General features: G+C 50.7%; 2 protein-coding genes across 2 annotated transcripts; both read right to left on the bottom strand.

The window, feature by feature from the left end:
* Nucleotides 1-1,707: 1,707 nt before the first annotated feature.
* LOC101756942 (expansin-B11) lies at nucleotides 1,708-3,336 on the bottom strand. The gene is made up of 4 exons (XM_004953303.2): nucleotides 3,078-3,336; nucleotides 2,857-2,969; nucleotides 2,488-2,681; nucleotides 1,708-2,413 (listed from the first exon to the last, which is right to left on the bottom strand). Exons 1-4 carry the CDS (start codon nucleotides 3,334-3,336, stop codon nucleotides 2,083-2,085), a joined length of 897 nt encoding a protein of 298 aa, XP_004953360.1. The 3' UTR covers nucleotides 1,708-2,082.
* A 6,380-nt stretch (nucleotides 3,337-9,716) lies between these two features.
* LOC101757340 (cytochrome P450 709B2) lies at nucleotides 9,717-11,903 on the bottom strand. Its single transcript, XM_004953304.4, has 2 exons — nucleotides 10,627-11,903; nucleotides 9,717-10,537 (listed from the first exon to the last, which is right to left on the bottom strand). Exons 1-2 carry the CDS (start codon nucleotides 11,764-11,766, stop codon nucleotides 10,106-10,108), a joined length of 1,572 nt encoding a protein of 523 aa, XP_004953361.1. The 5' UTR covers nucleotides 11,767-11,903; the 3' UTR covers nucleotides 9,717-10,105.
* Nucleotides 11,904-12,422: the final 519 nt, after the last annotated feature.

Raw genomic sequence — 12,422 nt, 5'->3', positions numbered from 1 at the left:
TATGGTCTATTTAGAAGATAATTGTTGCTAGAATGCTTAGGAATTGGTTACTTCCTTTAATGCAACTCAATCATGAATACAATGTTTTGCCAAAGATAAATGCGTGAGTGTTTTGGAAATAAATGGGGTTTTGGTGGAAAATAAGGAAAGATGTTTAGATGAGACGAATGGGTGTTTCTTGTGTGAAATGCCAGGATGGGCTCGTACCTTGGTGGTTGAGCAGGTTGGGAGATATCCATCTCATCTAGATTAAGGATCAAGTTGATGTGTCATCTTGCCTAACCCAATTTATCGTGCAATCACTCGACCTTTGTACGCGGCTAAGGCTTGGCATAAGTCCCACTAGCTAGTCTTTTAAACATCAGGAGAGCTGGTGAGCAACGGGAGACCATGGAGAAGGAGTAAGCACGTGTGGCTTAGGTCCCGGTTAAGATATCGTTGGTAGGTCATCGACCCCTTGGTTGCTCCTATGTTGGCTAGTCAGGTCTTAGCTAAGGTGGGTAATAGCTTTGATAGGATCTGCACTGACACTAAGGTGATCATGCTGCGGTACCCTACTTGTGGGTAAAGTATACACCTCTTCGAATAGGCGTGTCTGCGGTATTGGACTAGTTACGGCTTGGTCACATAACTAGTTTTTGGGAGGTGGATGGTTTTTATGGCGTGTGTTGGATTTTGGAAGTGTCCGGCAGTTGTATCGTGAGCTACCACGGACGGGGAGTCTGGTAGCATTAAAATTTGGATCCTCTTTTTAGGATCAACCCCACTCAATTATTCGGTTACTAAATAAATACTTTGTGAAAACTCTTCTGAAAGTGAACCCTTGCATGTGTTAGTACCTAGCTTTATTGCAAATGAACTTTAGCCTTATCCTTGTTATGACTTGTGCATATTCTTGTTATTCCCCCTCCGTGGGTGTGGTTGGACTTGTTGAGTACGTTTGTACTCACCCTTGTTTTGTTGCTTCAGAGGAAGACCCGAACTTTGTTGCCGAGGACATCGAGTAGGTGGTCTCTTCCGCACCCAACGTTGCCTGTGGTGTTGGCCCTTTGCAGGATGCTTCTGCTGACGTGTAGTCCCGAGTGCTGTCTAGCGTTGATATGGACAGTGGCTTGGGTCATTACCATTGTTGTTTTACTTATTGCTTCGGCGTGTCTTTCGCGCTCGCCCCCTCGGGAGTTGTACGGTTTATGAACCATCTGTTGAATAAATGTATTATCAACCTTCTGGGACTGATATTTGTATCACATTTAGTCTCTGCTTACGTGGGGATGCTTCAGCCTCCAAGAACTGTAGTCTTGTATTTTTTTTCTACTATAGCAATGAAACACGCACTATCTTATGCAGTTGGTAAAAAAAAAAGCTTTGAACCGTCAAGAACTCTCAGTCATCGTCCAGCATGACATCACTGCCTTTAGAGTTCAGATAGATGCATGAAGCACCAGAGAACCGGCCATTAGGGTGCTGTTGTCGGGCACGGCCCTGTACCCTGGAAATCCCCCGTCTGAGAAACTGAAAAGAATTTTTTCGTATTTATCTATTTCCGTGTTTCCTTTTCTTCGGTTTGTTTTAAAGGCCAAAACTCTGTAAATACCAATACTGCTTCCTACGAGGCTACTAGCATTCTCCCATTGAATGGGCCGAACACCATCCCCGTTGAAAAAAAAAACAAAAAACAAAAACACTAAACTTGACATTGCCGAGTGCTGAAGTTGCGATGAAATAATAGTAATCATTTCTCCATAAGGATTGCGTATTTGCGTGGTACAAAAACATTCACACAATTTCATAGCGGATACACCATAATGCAACTTTAGTCGCAGCTTAAGCTATTCTTCTCCCCTCAACATCACACCGAGAGGAAGAAAAGGGGAAAAAATAAAATCACAGATAAATAGACACAGCGACTGCATGCGTCACGAGGGGACTGCGTAGAGATCGTGGAGGGAGGGAAAGAACACGATTCTTAGACCGGCTTCTCCTCCTCATCTGACACCGCGCCTCTCTCAAACACCCGGACACACATTAGGAACTACCTCGAATTGCCGTGAGCCGTAACAAAATATAATCTCCTGTTGCAGTTCAGGAGTAGTTCACCAAGGAGCGGTACGTGGCTCCGGCCTTCCAGCCGGCGGGGATGACGTTGTTGGCGACGAGCACCTTGCCGGAGTCGGAGGTGAGCCGGATCGAGAAGGGCGCCTTCAGCGCCTTGCCGGTGTTGGAGTTGTAGCGCCACAGCGCGCCCCAATTCTGCACCATCGGGGTCCAAGTGCCGCACCCGGCTTCCATGAGGTCGACGGCGCTGAGGTCGCCATCACCGTCCTCGAACTCGATCAGCACCTCGAAGTAGAAGGGGTTGGAGCCTTGGTCCACCCGGAAGGCGATGTTCACGCCGCTGTACTTGCACGGCACCCTGCCACGAGTGGTAACTATGAACTCCGTACCTAACGGAAATTCTGAACTTCTCAGCAGGTAGCAGGCACATACCTCTTGTACTGGACCTTGAGGATTCCGGCAGCGCGAAGCCTGTCGGCCATGCCGGGCTTCGCCATGGCGCCCATGGAGGTGCCGCTCATGTCGAAGTGAGCTGCCTCGGCGAGGCAGACCCCACCGGGGCACTCGTCGGTGATGACCACGGTCGCCGGCTGACCGGAGCACGCCGTGTTGCTGTTGCATTTAACCTGCGTTACGCGCGCCACATGAAAGCATTCAGTTAGCACCAGCGCCGACCATTTTGCACCATCAATGGAGCTACCCTGCTATTGGATCACAGGAGCTAGGCCATGCGTTGTGTGACCACACGAACTCAGGCAATGTGTGTACTAAACTACTAGCGTGTTATGCCGAGTTGCTGACCTCGTAGCAGGCGCCGCATCCTTTTCCTCCCTTGAACAGAGACGGGCTCCCGGCGGCGATCATCGACGAGAAGGGACGCTGCCCGACGGCGGTCTGGTAGCCGCACGCGCCGCCTGCACGTACAAATTTGGCCAGTCCATGTTAACCCGCCGTGCAATGTAGACTGTAGAGTACGGAGTACACGTTAACCGACAGACAACAGAATTAGCAATCGCACTAACCGTCACTGCCGTCGCCGTTGGGCGCGCCGTAGTACGTCGCGCCGGCAGACAACCAGCCGCCGGAGCCGTAGGCATCGCCGCGTGCATCGGACGCCGAGGGGGTAGCGGTGTGGTTGCTACGGGCCCTGACTCCCGGCTTGTGCGTCGGCCGCCTGTGCTTGTTTGGCTTGGCGAGCTTGCGGGTGCAAGCAATGGGGCTCGCTAGAAGCGCGAGCACGACCAGTGCGCCGAACAGCAAGGTGTAAGACGATTTCGCCATTGCCACTGCTGCAAGCTTCTTGCCTGCTGCGTCTTCTGAGCAAAGCACTGGTAGGTCGATCGGAAGAGGCTGTGAGCTAGGTGATGAGCTCAGCTCGAGTGTTTTGCTTGGTGAGCTGCAGGAGTGGCCACGGGTAGGGTATTTATAGGCACTCTGTTGGGGACGGAGACGTACGTGGGAAACAAAATTGGGGATCGTGCCGGCCGAATTATTGCGGAGAACGTGACGAGTTGGTGTTAGCGGAGAAAAGATCGGCAAATAATGCTGCGAGATAAAATAATGCAAAATGCACGTACAATTGGACAATGCCCTTTGAATATGTGTACGATTGGAAAAAACATGTTGCATTGAGAAATCTGAATCTGAAGGCTTGTACTTGTGAGCGAAACTTCCACTGGTACAACTGAACTGTAGATCCTTATTGTATGAGTTGCACTCTTACTCCTTACTGTTCAGATCTCCAAGCAGTGAATTTATCGGCGAGGGACTCATAATCTTTAAACTGATGAATAAAGCATGAGCTAATGGCGGCTGGTGAAGTGTTAAATCACAATAAAGCAACGAGCTAGCCGCAGTGGGTCGGAGCGTGATTTGAGGAGCAATTTGACGAAAGGTGATCAAGTGATTATTATTGCTATTTAACACACCAAGCTGAAGCAGGCCAATCCTTGAATGATGGAGGTGTCTCGCGTCCTCGGGTGCCCGGGATTTGCAAAAACAGATGAAATCTTCCGCGCACTCATCACCCGTTCGTTCGTTCGTTCGTTAGTTAGTTAGTTAGGATCACGCAGATTAATTTAGAATCGATGGCCATCTCATCCTGATCGGTTGCTTTGCTCCGTTCCTTTTCCCGAAGATGATATGCACGGTTGGCTCGTTCATGATTCTGTCGTCCTGCTTCAATCAGAATACTCTCTTTACCACCGAAGCTCTACTGTCACGCACGAGGGAGGAGCGATGCGTCGGCCAAAACGAACCGACCATTCTTCTGCCAGCAAGAAGAGAATGTTTGTAGCTTGCTGCTTCTGCAAACTCTGCACTCCGCCGACGATCGGAGCTTAATACTTTGATCTTGCACCATGTGATCGTCGGCCATTGCGACCAACAACCGTTGTTGTGGCAAAAGGAAATGCAACGAGTATGCCTTTTGCGGTGTTCAGGAGGAATGCAAGCCTGCTGTGCCGTAGAGCTGTACAGTTCAGAAAGTGAAGTAACTCGAGCCCAGCACTAACACTACATGAAGCTTCCACTTTTGATTGGTGGCTGGTAGTGCTGAGCAACTCTCGCATGTGACATCTTCTATAATTTTACGGAATCACAAACGTATAATCGGATACTCTAATCATCGATATCTTCGAAATTCTAAGTAGTAGTTGAAGTGACCCCACAGCCACAGCCACATGCGTGCACCCCCTGTATGGCTGTATCTGCCTTTGGATCAGATTCGGTGGGTGAAATGGGACTACAACAATGGTGCCTATGCACCATCACATATCATGATATCTATATTACTCCGTATTGATAGCATTCCTATGAAAAAAAAACACTTTCTTCAAAGGAAAAAGGTGCCAAGATTTTGACAGTGTCCTGAGAAATTTTCTGCTTGCAGTCAGGGATTAATTCTAGAGCCGAGAAAAAGAGTACCCTTTTTGTAGTATCATGCAGCTTTTCTTGTAAGCCAAGGTTGGAATTATGATCAAACATGATAAAAAAATGAAGCTGTGTCAGGCTGGTAGCAAGATTTAACCTAGTGCGAACATGATCACCCGTCCTCCAGCGTCCCTCTCGTGTTGGCACTGGCGTCGTGTACCGAGGAGAAGTGGCTCCGGTCGATCTCGGCACCAGCACCGGGACACGAAGCACAACGTTAGCGTCAGTCCGTCATATATCTGCTGCAAAATCGGCCCCGGCCCTTTGTAACCTGGGACTTCGTCCGCGCGGGGCAGCTGTAATCTGGGCCCGAAAGTTCCATCCTCGCGGCCGCCGAAGGAGCCGGAAACTGGAGCGTCTGGAGCAACTCCAAGAGACCGCTAATCTTACCCTAATATCTTTTAAAAAAAAGAGAGAAAAAAATGAACTCCAACAATCCACCTAAACCTTCTCCAATTTTTTAGCGACGCTAAAAAAACAGCCTGCCACCGCGTATATTTAGCGTTGGCGTTCCTCCCCCAATCTTGATTCCCGCACGCCCGCCCGTCCCTTCCGATGGGCCCAATACGATGACGTGGCCTGTGTTTGAAATATCGGAGACTATTTATTAGCCATCTGATGTGGACTGGTATGTTTTTGGGGGAAATTTTTTTAGAAGAACCCCCAATACATAGTTTTAGGGAAGAATTTTTTAGATACTCTTGGAGTTGCTTTAGGCCGTGACGCTTTTGGACCAGGCCATACCCCTCCGTCCCAAAAGAATTCAAAAGCAACTCTTGCTTCTTGAGAGTTAAAATTTTAAATTTAATCAACAAAATAGTATTAACATTTATGGTATAAAATAATATTAATAGATTAATCATGTAATATATTTTCATAATATTAAATCTATTTGGGGATGTGAATGTTAGTAATTTTTTTATAAGTTTGGTTAAATTTAAAACTATTTCACTTCTCGAAAAGTGAGAGTTGCATTTTTTGGGACGAGTACATGACTACGCTAATGCACGCACGCTACCAAACCCTGGTGCAGTGAAGTTTTTGGCCATGCGCCATATGCCGGCCACCGTAAAAAAAAAAGACACTGTAGCAATGCAATTAGCAGACGTACTTCCTCCGTACAAAAGAACTAGTCACCTAAGTAATTTTAATAATTTTAAAATAGATTAAGAAGGAATAAAATGACCTTAATTAACTCTACTTATTAGCCATATTTTGTCTTAATTGACCGCCACATGGCCACTTTCACATGCACACATGCCAAATTAAGTATAATAATTTTTTTTACAAATTTTGAATCGCAGAATGACTTTTTTAAGGACGGAGGGAGTGTGTACTTGCTATTGCTGTTGCATATTCATAGTTTTTTTTTACCAAGCTTATCACGATGAAACGGTTAGTGTTCAACCTCATGTCCGTACCCAAGCACGACATCTTAAAACAAAACCTTGCCCTATGATAAAGTTTTTTTATATAATTTGTTCATCACCGCTCAGCTGCCTTTTGAAATATTTACCAATTCTCCATCAAAATAAATCCTTATATTTTTCTTATTACTCATGTTATCATCAATTTTTTCTTTCCCCACATACATTATACCTTCCTTAACAACCAAATCCTATCCGTTAGTTAACGATCCAACATTCAGCGTACTGTTGATTAATACATGGTTTTTCCCTTTACCTCAAGTAAGCAACTCCAAGAGGCCGCTAATCTTACCCCCAATATCTTTTTTAGGAAAAAAGAGAGAAAAAATGAACTCCAACAATTCACCTAAACCTTCCCCAATTTTTTAGCGACGCTAAAAAACAGCCTGCCACCGCGTATATTTTAGCGTTGGTGTTCCTCCCCCAATCCTGATTCCCGCACGCCCGCGCATCCCTTCCGATGGGCCCAATATAATGATGTGGCCTGTGTTTGAAATATTGGGGGCTATTTATTAGCGATCTGCTGTGGACTGATATGTTTTTGGGGGAAATTTTTTTTAGAAGAACCCCCAATACATAGTTTTGGGGAAAAATTTTTTAGGATACTCTTGGAGTTGCTCTATATTTCCTTAATAATACTTTATCCTTTACTAGCAAATATGCTCGTGCGTTGCAATGGGGAGAAAAAAATACAAACATGCTTCTATAACTCGATAAATAGTTAAACCCAACTTAAAGCTCCGGCAATAATTTGATTTATGATAGTTAATTATTCCCGTTAGATGTAGATGTGAAATTTTTAGCTTTTGCCGTAGAGAGGATTGAAGCATGTGTGCCTAATGAACTGCACGACGAAATGAACCCGATTCTAGTCCTAATGAGCCGTCACTTTTTCATAATTAACCCTCAAGCCCCCACCCAATACATCTAATCGGTTTTTTAGGCTGGACAACTACAGTATAGTGCAGTATCTGAACGTACATACAAACACACTATACCCACACACATCCTATGTGCACGCTAGACCTACAAACTATACACGCAATGTTCTTCCAGATATCGATGAAGTTGCACAGTGCTTCGTAGGTGATGGGTACGTCACAATTACCATTGTAGCTCCACGCATACGATCAGGACCTACAAAATTAAATTGGACCCTTTTCTTTTTTTTTCTTTACCTGTACTAAATTTTATGGGTCCAGCGCTGACTCAAATTCTAGCCCATGCTGACCTGGCAGCCCTTAAAAAATAAAAGCCCAAAGAAAAAAAAGCACACCAGGCTTGTTGGGGGGAAATATTAACGACCTCCTAATGCCCATTAAAACAACAATCATGAAGTCCCAGGCCCACCTGCGGTAATGAAGACTACCGTCGGCACAACATGGGAGGGAGAGCCCCGCTCCGCCTCGCCCGACCCAGTGCCCCGGGGTCGGACACTCCCGACCCCTTGATGACCAGACTCCGCCTCGCCCGACCCACGGTCCTAGGGTCGGGAGCGCCCGACCCCTCGCCGCAAGACTCCGCCTCGCCCGACCCAGGGCGCAGGGGGTCGGACTCATCCGGGCCCACAAGACAAGTATCCGCCTCGGGCGCAGATTGGAAGATAAGAGTGCGGATCTCGTGGGCCCCCTGCCGATCTTGCCATAAATGCGCCGCGGCTCTGGCGCGCAGAAAGGCGCCCGTGCCCCCGACGTGACCCACCACAAGTACCCATGCACGACCGCACAGCACAGGCTACAGTGGTCGCGGCTCTCCTTGATTCGCTGCAAGGCATTCATGGCCTGCGCCGCCCGGCACAGGAAGAAGCCCCGCCCGTTCTCGCGCCTCGCGCGTCCGGCGATAGGGATGCGACGTCCGTGTCCCACGAGCCATCAGCAAGATAACAGGATCAGCCGTCTCCCCCCGACGTGCACAGTCACCACGACCGAACACCATCATCATGTTGGGCGGCAACGGTCACCGGGGAGATCGTCGACAGGGTCCGAGGGTAGCCATCCTTCCCCGATGGACGCGCTGACAGGATCTGAGGGCCGGAGCAGGAGACGGCGGCCCTGGGACTTGATCCTTCTCCTTGTATTTTACTTTACTTAGCTTATCTCTTTTACTTCTCCTCACACCCGGTCTCACCTGTAACCCCGCTATCCTCCTTGCGCTATAAAAGGAGAACCGGGGGCCTTGAGACAGGGGACTGGCTCGAGCGAACAGAACCCACACACCCTCCTTTAGAGCATCAGTGCACACCCAAGAGACTTGGGACCAGCTCCCTCTCTTGCCCTCCTGTAACCCCTACTATAGACCCCGCGTGGGCAACACGAGCAGCTCCTCATACTAGACGTAGGGCTTTTCCTTGCCCGAACCGGTCTAAACCCCGTGTCTCCCACGCCACCATCCGAAGCCTTACGCGCATAAAAGAAATTTACTAGTCCTAGTCTTGATCCGCTAATCTTGACAACGACAAGGCTACTATTTCCCTTTGGCCTAGCAACCCAAGAATAAATTTGTCCTCCCAGAGCAAATTATCAGGCAGCCGCAAAACACATCTCTATTCTCACTCACAAACCTTATCTTATCCTCCCCAAGCAAATCAGAAGGCAGCTGCATGTGCCTTTCTCTAGGTCGACGACGAGCGCTCGATAGCCAGGCTGCAGATCCTCACTAGCAAGCACGCATCTTGGTGGTGTCGACGACCCACTCGGCGGCCTGGCGGAGGCGGCGCTCGGGCTCTCTCTCAGGCTGCCCGATGGGCATTAGGGAATGGAGGCAATGAGCTCACTGAACACGGAGTTCTTGCCTTCATTGAGCAGGTGGCTATCCATTGAGCAGGTGGCCGATGCACCTCCGCAATGGACGGCTGGATGGGGGTGAGCCCTGGTTACCCAACGGCTCGTGGTAGTGGATGATGTGGCTGGGCAAGGGGTGTGGGGCCGAGCCCTGCTTACCCAGCGACGCGCAACGGCAGATGATGCGGCGCGTGGGCTCTCCAGTGGCAGATGCGGAGGCGTAGGCGAGCACGCCGAGGCATGTGGCACGGGCAGCGGGGCCGACGAGGCCGAGGTGGTAGCGGTGGCAGATGATGCGGTTCGCAGGCTCTCTAGCGATGGACGCGGAGGTGAAGGCAAGCACGCCAAGGCGTATGGTGCGGGTGGCGCAGCAGGTGAGGCCAAGGTGGCAGGCCATTAGTATTCTCCTTGCCCAAGAGCATTGCCATGGGCGACTGCTGCAACACGCGCAAGCGCCGGATGATCTCATGGACTGCAGGTTGATTGCGAAAAAGTTGAGAAACTTTTTTAAAAAATGACCATGGAAAAAATAACTGCACTTTAGTATTAATATTAGGTAGCCCCTAGACAACCAAAACCATGGTCGGCGCAGCTTTTCGCACAGTCGGCCTGTATCAGTACTATTTTGCAGCTCATTGTGACTCGTGAGTGCCAGCACCTCCAACTACCTCGGCCTCTTCCTCGGGATCTTTTAGGAGAACGGAGAGAGAGACTGCCCACCTAATTTCATTCATCCAGAGCTTCTTGCAAGCCCGAGAAAACTTCAGGTTCAGCACCTTTTAGTACAAAGCAGGGGAAGCAAAGAGCACTTCTCATGGCAGAATTTGGGAGTCGGGAAATTTGGGATGGCGTGTTATTGACGGACGACCACGCTACACCCAAAGCGTGTCAAATGCTAAATCTTATCTCCTCCTACGGACCTAAGAGCTTGAGCACGACGGGGAGCCCGTGCCGGGGCTGAAGCGTCAGGAAGTCGGCCGGCGCGTGCACGTACTCCGGCGCCACCTCGAACGCGAACCGCTGCAGGATCAGCGCCAGCGTGATCTTCGCCTCTAGCATCGCGAAGTCCTGCCCGATGCACGACCGCGGGCCGAGCGAGAAGGACAGCAGCGCCCTCGGGTGCGCGGCGGCCCTGCCGACGCCGTCCAGGAACCGGTGCGGGTTGAACTCGCCGGCGTCGCAGCCCCACACCTCCTCGTCGCGGTGTAGCATCGCGAACGGGAGAGACACGAGGGTGCCCTTGGGCACCTTCACGCCGCAGAGGTCCACATCCGCTGTCGCCTGCCTCATGGTTAAATTAACCGCGCCGTACAGCCTCAGCGTCTCGTACAACACCATCATCACCTACAAATTAACCGCGGGGACATCGGTTCATCGATTTGGTCGGTCAATCAAATCGAAGGATAGCGATTTAGTAGAGCTAAATCATTTACCAGCTTGAGCTTGCTGAGTGCGTCTCCGTTGAGGGGTGTCCCGGCGCCGCCGCACTCTCGGAGCACCTCCTCCCTGAGACGCCGTTGCCACTCGGGGTGCGTGCCGAGGAGGAACATGGCCCAGGTGAGGAGGTGCGCGGTCGTGTCGTGCCCGGCGAAGAAGAACGTCTTGCACTCGTCGATTATCTCGTCCATGTTCATGACCCTCTGGCCGCCGCCGAAGCCGGCGTTGGCCTCGAGCATGAGGCCCAGCAGATCGGTCCCGTACCCCCTCGCCTCCTTGGCGGCGGCCAGGCGCTCGTCGATGATGACCATGAGCGTGCCCCGCACCTTGCGCTCGAGCTGCCACCGGCGGACGTTGTTTTTGGTGGGCAGGTACTCCATCCCCGGGACGCGGACCTTGTTGAAGGAGGCGAACGCGATGTGCTGCAGCTCCCGCTGCGCCAGGAACACCTCCTTCCCCTGCCGGAAGCTGCTGCCGAACGCCGTGTGCGAGATTACGTCGGCGGTGAGCTCCTTGAACTGGTGACCCACCTCCACCGTCGCCTCCCCGCCTGCCGCCTCCGCGGCGCGCGCCTCCCACGACCGGACCACCTCCCCCGCGCACGCCTCCATCGCGCGGGCCATCGTCTTGAGCTTGTCCATGGCGAACGCCGGGTGCACGACGCTGCGGTGGCGCGCCCAGTCCTCGCCCTCGGTCAAGACGAGGCCCCTGCCCATCAGCGCCACCAAGGCGGGGCCCGGCTCCGGCTTGCGGTACAGCCCCGCCTTGTCGGAGAGGACCCGCTTCACCATGTCGTAGTTGCCCACGCACAGCACCGGCCTCGAGCCGGACCACCAGAAGAACACCTTGCCGTAGAGCGACTTCCACGCCCGCAGGTGCGGCATCACCCGCGGGACGATGTCGTGGGAGCTGCGGTCCAGCGTCAGACCGCTCGTCGCCGCACGCATCGCCCTGACCTCCCCGGTGTTGCCGACGAAGAACCGGTACGGCCGCCCGCGGACGCCCTGCCGCGCGAACGCCCGCGCCACGGCGTACGGCCGCCACACCAGGTGCGCCAGCGCCGCCCACAGCCACGGGAGCAGCACCACGGCGAGCGCAGCGGCAACCACTCCTATCCCGTCGCCCATCTGGACCATCTCAAATTCTCGATGTGATTGAAAATGAACTCGATGCACCCTGCAACGCCGCGCTTATTTCGAATGTGGGGCTGTGTCAACGTGTATGTATAACCTGAGCTCTATCTCTATGCAGCGGCTGCACTTCACACCATTGGAGGATTCGATGCCAATAACTACTCGGCCATCGCGGCTGGGTCCGGTGATGTCGCCAGGAGTGAGGGTGGTACCAATGGTGGGGACTCAAGATTTCGTCAAGACTAGGACCAAACTGACTTATGTTATGTTAAAAATCAAAATACAGTAGAAGTAAAGCACACATGCACAATTGTTAAGGTTAACTTCAAATCCATTCACAATTTCACATATATACGAAAAGATAAATAAAAATAATCAAAAAAACATATAACCACTGAAAAGTGGATAACGATGATAGTTGGGTTCACCCCCACGTGAATCAAGGTGTTAACGTCTCTATTCAAGCAGATGCAATGGTATGTACTCCCTCCGTGCCACAAGAGTGTCCCTTTAGTTATGTCCTAAGTCAAACCATCTTATATTTGATCACGTTTATATAAAAATATATCAATGCTTTTGATGTCTAGCAAGTTTCATTAGATTCGTCATGAAATATATTTTATAGCATACATATTTAGTGTTATAAATATTGATACTCT

This window comes from Setaria italica, chromosome I, assembly GCF_000263155.2.
Source record: "Setaria italica strain Yugu1 chromosome I, Setaria_italica_v2.0, whole genome shotgun sequence".
Taxonomy (NCBI): Eukaryota; Viridiplantae; Streptophyta; class Magnoliopsida; order Poales; family Poaceae; genus Setaria; species Setaria italica.
The sequence above is the reverse complement of the archived record's forward strand: the minus strand, read 5'-3'. Positions and strand labels throughout refer to the sequence as shown.